The following is a 9528-nucleotide window of genomic DNA, read 5'->3' as shown; positions in this document are numbered from 1 at the left end:
AGAGAGTACTGCTGCCTGGTGCTGCCGGGTCACATTACTGCATTTGTTCTTCTCAATCCTACCATGAAACTGATTAAAGATTTGGCTTCCAATGTATATCAACGCAGCTTTGCTTTAGAGGATTCTACTGCAGCTGCTAAATTCACATATTACTGTAAGCTCAGATATCTGCTCAGATAAAATACCTGAACTTATGCAAGCCAGCTGCTATTTTAAACTTTACTTCACATATTGACTACTATTACTGTTGTTCATTTGTGTTTACTTGTTGATAAGAGTATGACAAGTGGCGGGTCACTTATAGCAATACGTGTCTGTTTTATCTGTCAGCTGATGTGTGTAAATGCATTATAGTGCAAAAAAATGCTTCATGCAGTTGTTAATGTAAGTGACCTGCATCTGCTACAAACATATAACTTTATTTGTTAAAAAAGTACATATTTTAAGTTGTTCTTTTTATTTGTGAAACCTTTGACCTGACTGTGTTCCTCTGATGGTAATCTCTGCACACCTGTGTACAATAACCAAGATAAGATTGTTACCCTTCGCTCCATATTCAAATCAAACAGGAGACGCAGCCCTAGCTTATTATAATAGCCTGTAATGCCATTTCAAAACATCAACTATAAATTATAGCTTATGTTTGCATATGCATTTGCGCATGTGTGCAACAAGGCCTTCCGTGGGCACATACAGTATGTTAGTGTTGCTAACTGTTCAACAATCAACTGTACATCTGCAGAAATCAGTCTACAGTGCTCTTTTTATGTGCAGTAACCAAAGTCTTACTCACTTTGTTATTGTATTAAAATAAATGTTGGACTTTGGTTAATTGGTATAACTCACATATTGCATCACGGTAGCCATGGACTATGATCTTCCAATGACGTCTCTTAAGTTACCCAACTGAACAGTATCAACTTTCACCCACATATCCATGTCACTGGTGCAAAAACCCTCAACATCGCATTCAGAAATACTTAAATAAGATCATAGACAGAAAATAATTTAAAACGTGAAGCCATTCAATGCATTTTGTATTAACCATGCAGACAAATGCAGAAACGTCATAGTGTGCACTGTAAATAAGCATGAAGGCTCATTAATGCACTTAAATTTGACTTGTAAATTGACGTGTTTGCTTGTGAATGTCTTGTTTAGCCACTCTGTCCTATTGAGCGACACAAACATTGATTTGTAAACCGTTTAGTGTATTGTCAAGCATGGTATGAATTCTTACACAATTTAAAACACACTAAATCTTGCATAATGCTTAAAAAGCCACAACAGCCACTTTGGGTCAAACAAGTGACCCCAAATATTCATACAATTATGATTCCTGGCAAAGTAGGTCTTTGATGTCGAAAGCCAGAACTCCCGCCACATTTGTTATCTGGCTGTGTACACACAAACTTGAACTGGTTGAACCTTTTTTTAGTCGCTCTCATAAACGTATTAACTCTACCTTATTTTCAATAATTTCTTTACATTACTGTAGGAGAATTATTATGACAGTATTGTTATCTTATTGCATTATTTCTATTGTTATTCTTTATTTCTATTGTTATTCTGTCATGCAAAATACTTTCTCCCTTTGACACACTATCTTAAATATGTGTCCTTATTGACATGACAATTTCCATAAATCAATTCTGCAAGAATGCTGTTAAGTTTTATGAAGGACACTATAGACATGGCCCCACCCTGTGTGTGTGTGTGTGTGTGTGTGTGTGTGTGTGTGTGTGTGTGTGTGTGTGTGTTTGTGTCCTGTCATCAGTGTGACCCTCCACGTGTTGACTGTTGACACAGGCAGAATTTGGGCTGCCGCACTGATAACAAGGACCTTTATAAGTCAGATGAGAGGAGAAGTCACTATGCAGACCCCTGATCCTCAGGTAAAGGCAAGCCACTTCTTCACTTATTGATCTTCTTCTTCTCTTCTGTCTTACACCAAGAAGGGAATATATGTAAAGTGAATTATAGATACAGGAAATTCTTACGTTTTCTTTTTCATCTGTCTCTCCACAGAACTATAAGCATGTGTCTAGTCAGTGTGATCTTCGCCCTGTCATTCTTGACAACTTCAGGTATACATTGCTCCTAAAATGCTGTTTAATACACTTTACTTTGCAATGTATTTCTTTTTTTTCATGTATGTTTTCTTTGTCCGTAGCATATCCACTTCATCGTAACACCAGGGAGGCAACCTGGAATGATTCAATTGCCAACCAGGCTCATGACAAGACAGAACTCACAAAAGATGTGGAGTAAGTTGACTAAACTATTCTAAACTTAAAGACCTGAAGTAAATGTGCATCCATACACTCAGGTCAAGGTGAAATATTTAAAGAGAAACCATTTCCAAATACTTTCTAAATCAGTGCTTTTGTCTTCCTTCACTCAGTCAGATCTACAAGAGCCACATAGACAGCAGCAGCCTTTACGACCCAGATAACCACAGCAAAAACCCTGTTGCAGAGGAGATGCAAGGCAAACTTATCATGGAGTCAGAGCGTCTGCGTAACCGTCTGCGCCAAGAGCTGGCCGAGCTGCGTGAGAGGTTGTCCCCATCTCCAGCCCACCTCAGCTCCACCCTGGCCAGCATGAGGGAGCGCTTGGCTCCCTTCACCCAGCAGCTCCAGAACTCTCTCAGCAGCAACACCCAAGATCTGTGTGGCCAACTGAGCCTCTATCTGCAGGGCCTGGAGACAGCAGAGGCCCAGGCAGAGGCCAGTCCGGCTCTGTATCAGGAAGCCTTCCACTGGATGAGCCAAACCCTGGAGCACAGCAGCTCCGAGGTGGCTAACCTCATCAGCGATTTCCATACTAAATCCGTAGGGGTAATCGAACATCTGAAAGCGATCAATGCTAGAGAGCAAGAGGCAGCCAAGTCAGAGCACTGGCAGGAAATTAGCTCCAGGTTGGGACAGGAAGTGAGTTCTATGAGAGTGGAGGCACAGAACAGAGTGGGAGCTCTCAAGGCAGAGCTTACTGCTCTTCTAGAAACTGCACGGCCTGGTAAGGCTGAAGTGACAGCCAGTTTGGAGCGGTTCTGCCAAAATGCAGCCCTGCAGAGCCAAGTGTTTCAGGCCCGGATGGAGAGGATGTTTCAGGGGCTGGAAGAGGAGCTGGAGGTCCAGGGAGCCTCCAGCCTGTCTCCTTCTTCCTTCTCCACGTCCACACAGCCAGGTGGCTATTTGCAGGAGGACTTCTCAGTTAAACTCTCTGCTCTGATCCAAGACATTCTGCACTCACTGTAGTAACTAAGACTACTTTACATTTTTACAAAGAAACTATCAATTAACCATTATGGTTCTATTAAGTGTATCATTTGACTTGTATTCTAATCCATAAATGTGGTTCGTTGTTTGCCATTGTACCAGCAAAGTAAGTCTGTAAGTATTTATGAATGTTTGGTTTTGATTGATGGATTTGTTTCATTCTGTATGTGAATGAGTGTGTAAATGTCAGTATATCTTTATGTAATATACCGTAAATCACAAAGTGCAACTTAAACCTGATTTCAAACATTATTTTTAATATGTACAAAACAGATCTGACTTGTATACTGCAGATTACAGTGCTCAAAATATATATCTTTGTATATATGTATATCAATGTTTTAAGAAATGCCGTTCTGTACATGATACCCAAAAACTAGTGAGACTGTCTGACTGGTAGGAATGTGTTATCAAAAAACATAAAATATTAAAATGAATATCTGCCTTACATAGTTAATGTTTCTTTTTTTACACATAGTTCAGGTTTGACTATTCCGTCATAACTGATAAATGACTGCTGAATGCAGATGCAGCAAGTATACAGAGGAGGTTATATAAGATACCAGTGTATTTGCTATGTTTCCATGGTCACCAGACAAGCACATTTGATTATTACTGACAAATCACAACATTATCAGATTACAATTTTTTATTTAATTAATTATTTTTTATTAACCTTTATTTTACCAGAAAATAATCCCATTGAGATTCAGAATCTCTTTTTCAAGGGAGTCCTGGCCAAGACAGCAGTATAATAGTTCCATATTAAAATATATAGTGAAAAACAGAAAACAGAAAAAGACAGTTGGCAATTTAACATTATCTCAACATAATCACCAGCAGCGCTCAGTAACAGCACATGTGCATTTAGTACACAAATAGTCCTTTATCCTAATTTTAAATTGTGTCATTGTTGGTTGGTAGTCTAATTTAAGATGATTCTGCAATTTATACCAGGATGAAACTTTAAAGGCACTTTCACTGAAGACAGTTTGCGGAATGTCATACATGATTTGCCCATATGATCGAAGATAATGTTTCCTGGTGGTGACTTTAGGAGTCAGGAGAGAACATAAGTAAGGAGGCAGTTTACCTTAGAAAAATATACCAACACTCCAACCTGCGATTGTGCAAAGAAGGCCAACCAACACTCTCATACAAGCTACAGTGATGAGTACAAAAACTAGAATTAGTTACAAATCTTAGTGCTGCATGGTGTACAGAGTCCAGCATTTTCAAAGAAGATTGATTTGCATGCATGTATAAAATATCACCATAATCCAGCATTGACATAAATGTTGCTTGTATAAGTGTTTTTCTCGCATTAAAAGAGAAACAGCCTTTGTTTCTATAATAGAAACTTTACTCTAAGTTTTTTTTTTAAACACTCTATATGCTGCTATGGACAAACTTTCTTCTAAGAAGAAACCAAGATATTTGTAGACTGATACTCGTTCAATTACTTTCTCATCTAGTGTAACAATCTGACAAGCATCGTCTGTGTTCCTTGATTTAGAGAAGCACATCATTTTTGTTTTGTCAGAGAGTCACAATATGCTGTGAGGCGACGAGGCGAAGACAATTTGTCATTTGTCATGAAGTAATCCTCCCCCCCAATAAAACTTCTTCAGGGTGAACCAGCCACCAAGAACCAGCAAGACAGTAGCAGCCAAGCCAAACACCACCCCCACCACCAGGCCCGTCACGTTCACGTTATCCCTCTCTGATGCCATGTTATTACCTGATTCACACAGGGAGAGATTAATGAAGATTGCTCTTTGGGTTGTCATAACATCTTCCAAGGTATAAAAATGTATTTCTAATGGTGAATTTGATCACAATATACTCACTGTAGGCAGCTGCATATGGTATGTCTGTAAAAAAGGAAGATAAGAAAGAGAGTCAGTGAAAAAGTCTTTTTATCATGGTTCAGTATAGTAGTGTTTGTTGCTGGTTCTTACCTTCTCTGGCAGTGTAAAGAGGTCCAACTGAAACAGTGGCAGATTCGCTGGTTTCTTTTCCAAAAGGAGTCACAGATCTTTTTCTTCTGTTGTTACAGGACTGAAAAACAGCAAACATCCAGTTGGATTTAGTTTGATATATGTTAAATGATATAAAACTATATACATTTTAAGTTTAGGAAATAACGTGTGATGTACAGTACATGTTTGATTTTATGATGAAATTGAAAAAGAAGCAATGAAGACAAATTGGGATGCCCTGGTGTTGGGGATTTGAGGTGCCAAACATAAACCACAATGTCCCTGGAATGACCAAGGACCTTTGTTGTAGTTGTTTCCTATCATTCTCCATACCTGTCATCTCCCTATACTGTGTCAGTGTGGGACTTATAGTAATATTTCCTATATAAAGGGACACCCCCCCTTTCTCTTTTGGTGATTATGTTAACACGTTGTTCCACTCCTTCATTAGCTTGCACAATATATATAATATCCAATAACACTGGGACAGTATGCATGAGGCATGGGTGAGTACAAAGGCACAGGCAATGTGGCCAGCCATGAGGGGTCCTGCACAGTTCAGTAAACACTGTAGTTAAAATCCTGAATGCAGCCGTGAATGAGGCTGAAATGTGTGTGTTCTGTGATTACAGGTGAGCATAGTAGTTGCTAAGGTGTTATAGTATACTAATACAGATGTGAAACAAACATGTCATAGTTGATATCATAATACAATGTGAGTTATGTGACGGAAAAGTTATTTAGTACATCTCTGTGTGGCCTGTGTGAATGTACTGTGCTAGACAGTATGAGTGCGGGTTATTTGAATACGAGTTACACTAGTAGGAGTAAACACCGTACTAAATCCTTAGTTACTGCAGCCGTGAATGAGGGTGATATGTATGTGTTCTGTGATTACTAAAGGAAGAAAAGAATTCACGTTCTTAAAAACCATGAACGCCTTGAAAATCCTTCCATAAATCTATATTTTTAAATGGGTAAGTATATACATATACATACATATATATATACATACATATATATATTCATATCTCTGCCCTAGAAATATTGGCATGGGGTAACCTACCTTTGAAAGTTGTCTTTGAAAAATGTCTTTAAAACAGACTCATTTGTTCTTGACTACTTACAGACAACAGCACTTGACATTTGCTGGGCTCACAGAGTCTCAGCATGCAGTGCAGATAGATGCTGGACTTTGCCTGGTCTCGGTAAGCGGTAAAGCGGAAGGCCTCAAAGTTAAATCGGGCAACCGTGGAAATGCCATTGCTTGTCACAGATGTCCTTTGGTCCACTGAACAGCTAGCAGAGAGCAGAATTATTGAAATAGAGTTTATATTTTAAAAAGTGTTATGCAGGTTTAATTATGTCCCCCATTTGAAAAGCTACTAATGACGTGTGCGTCCATACCCGGTGAAGAAGTTGAACTGCTCATTTTGTGATATGTTGTAAGGAGTGGGAGTGGCAAAGCATTGATCCAGCAGTACATAGAAACTGAAAAGTGGCCAGTAGGCCAGTGAGTTAGTTTGCTACAAAAAAAACAGTGTGCTCACTTTTATTTCAATATTTATTTTCAGATAAGCAAATTCACTATGAGCATCCACTTATCCAAATGGGCGTTTACTTACTTTCCTGTGAGGTTAACAGCTTGGACCTGCACAAAGATCCTGGTTCGTAGCGCAAGCCCTGTCGAAGGTACCACTAATGGGAAGCCATAGTCAGAGCCCTAGAAAAATAAGAAGTAAAAAAAGCATGAGAAATTGCTCTCTAGTATACTTAGTATACTATATAGGCTATTTCATATACTTACATTAAAAACACTCATTTTCAGTGTATCAATGAAGGTTCCGTTATTATTGCTGTTCGCCACGGACACTGAGGAGCTAAAAGATCAAAAGAAAATGGTAACACGGTAACCAAGAAATAAAGAAATATCCCTTTTGCACAATGTAGGCTCTTTTTTAAGATGTTACAGTTACTCACGTCACAATCTGTGTGTTGTTGAGCAGGTACTCCAGTGGGTAGCGGCAGGAGAAGTGATAGTAGAGGTCAGTGTTGTAGCTGATCAACCCCTGGTAAGAGTTCGGTGTGTCAAGGAACCCGGTGATGATAACTGACTGGATACTTGAGAAGCTGCTGAAGGGACCTGTGGGGTCCGGAGCCTCATCTACAATCTGGATAAGATGACAAACAACATAATCAATCAATGAACTTCTTTGAAATTGTCACAGAACCCTAAATAAAATGTTTATCTGAATCCCTGTCGCGGTAAAATCACTGGAACTACTTTGTTTGATTATATGTCAATACCTCCGTAAACCTTCCAGTAATTCATTATTATTCACCATCTTCTACCAAAATCTTTCAGACCTGCAGAGACTGGCGGCAGGGGTTATCCTGGCTCTGGTTAACAGGAAGCTGATAACGGATGATTGGAGGGTTCACACTGGTGTCGCTAGAGCCCTGGCACGCCGTAGTGTTGTGGTTCCCGTTCAGAGCCAGGTCTGTGCCCATGAAGCCCGACCACTGAGCCGTGCACAGGTTGATTTCCAGGGTGATCATACTGGCGCCACATTTAACTGTCATGTCTGAATTTTCTATCAAAACATGGAAAAAGAGAAACCAAGAAGGATGATAATATTTTAAGATTTAAAGTTTTTTTCCCATTGGAACCAGAGGTTAAATTAAAATGATCCAGTTGTTGCTGCTGCTCCAGAGACAGAAATGAGGGGGAAAAGTCCATTACATTAAGCACAGGGGGAAAGTCATTTTCTCAATTTGTATTTATCAACAAATACTGTATGCTTGATTTGTGCAGAATGCCCATATAAAACAAAACCATTTGGCTCAGTCAACGTAATAGTTAACCTACCTGGGACCCTGTTATACTGAGATGAACAGTTGTAGAGACTCAGAGCTGGCTGCACAAGCACAACCAACAGAGGGAGCCAAAGATGGAGAGTCATGCTGTCTGGAGGAGACTCAAATTCATAAATTCTGTATTTAGATGGAGAAAGAAATATTAATAATAAAAAAGTCAGAACAGATGCACAAACATGATTATTTAGAAAAATTACATATTGGTAAAAGTACACTTTTTATGTGACTATAATTTTCAGTATCAAATTTTGTTGCAAATGTTTTGCCTAGCTGAAATTGTTGACATTTTCCCTAAAAAGTTGCAATTTAAAATCAATACATTTCAAATAGACCTAGTCTTACCTTAGCTCCTACCTGAGCAGGTGTCTCAGAAGTAGTCATGCAGGGGTCTTTTATAGTATTTGACAGCCTCAAGACATCTAAAACCATAGAGGTGTGACTCTCCTCTTTTCAATTTACAGATCCCTGTGCACGCACAATTACACACACACACACACACACACACACACACACACACACACACACACACACACACACACACACACACACACACACACACACACACACACACACACACACTTGCACGTTTCTACCCTGAATTCTCGTTTTGACGCCAGCAGCTCCGGGCAGGGTTCACTGTCAGATCTAAACCCAGCAGATTAATGATTGAATGGGAATTGACACAGATCCCTCAGGTTAACTACAACTGCTGTTTTAGGTTTCCCTCCATCAATAATGACTATTGAAGGTGAAATAAGTGTTTAAACTTGGATGCAATGAGCATATTCATAGTAAATAAACTCAAAACTATCAACATAATTGTCCATAGTCAGATTTCATCCATATTTCATAAATTCAGGAAAACTTTACTAAAGACCTGCAAGTGCTTGATCAGCACACTAATGCTATTGGTAAAACACTGACTGAAAACATGCATAATAAATTCATTTTATATGCTAATTCTGATTGTACTGTATTGCTATCTTCTTTAATTAATAACTGAGACACTGTGCTGCATTACAAATAAGTTGCATCAACAACTCTATAGAAGTACATTTTTCAAAAACATTGTGCAGAGATTCACTATCTTGAACGAAGGATTAATTTTCTTGAGAATAAAACGCCTTGAATTGTTGAAAGGTGATCATTATCGCCACAAGTAATAAAGTCCTCTACAACCAGGATTAACCTTTGTTAATATACCTTGCACGACAACCCTCTCCGCTATTGTCTCCGAAGACTTGCATTGCAGGTCTCTATAGCTATAGGCCACAACCGTTGCTGCTCAACTGAGAAGCCCCATTGTTCCTCAGAAATATAGAATGAAAAAGAGCATTACTGTTTTTGCTAAAGTGCCCATGGTGAGAGGACATTTGTTATACTATCCA

The 9528-nt window shown here is 39.0% G+C and overlaps 2 protein-coding genes across 2 annotated transcripts; one reads left to right on the top strand and one right to left on the bottom strand.

Annotated features, from left to right (window-relative positions):
• The first annotated feature begins 2038 nt into the window (after nt 1-2038).
• Nucleotides 2039-3260, top strand: zgc:162608 (uncharacterized). Its single transcript, XM_028573968.1, has 3 exons — nt 2039-2087; nt 2174-2267; nt 2405-3260. The coding sequence occupies exons 1-3, from the start codon at nt 2039-2041 to the stop codon at nt 3258-3260; spliced, it is 999 nt and encodes a 332-aa protein (XP_028429769.1).
• A 768-nt stretch (nt 3261-4028) lies between these two features.
• LOC114552871 (zona pellucida-like domain-containing protein 1) lies at nt 4029-7846 on the bottom strand. Its single transcript, XM_028573967.1, has 9 exons — nt 7631-7846; nt 7244-7434; nt 7071-7143; nt 6889-6986; nt 6671-6754; nt 6391-6562; nt 5243-5342; nt 5132-5155; nt 4029-5022 (listed from the first exon to the last, which is right to left on the bottom strand). Exons 1-9 carry the CDS (start codon nt 7844-7846, stop codon nt 4868-4870), a joined length of 1113 nt encoding a protein of 370 aa, XP_028429768.1. The 3' UTR covers nt 4029-4867.
• Nucleotides 7847-9528: the final 1682 nt, after the last annotated feature.

The sequence above is a fragment of the Perca flavescens genome, chromosome 3 (assembly GCF_004354835.1).
Source record: "Perca flavescens isolate YP-PL-M2 chromosome 3, PFLA_1.0, whole genome shotgun sequence".
NCBI lineage: Eukaryota > Metazoa > Chordata > Actinopteri > Perciformes > Percidae > Perca > Perca flavescens.
The sequence above is the reverse complement of the archived record's forward strand: the minus strand, read 5'-3'. Positions and strand labels throughout refer to the sequence as shown.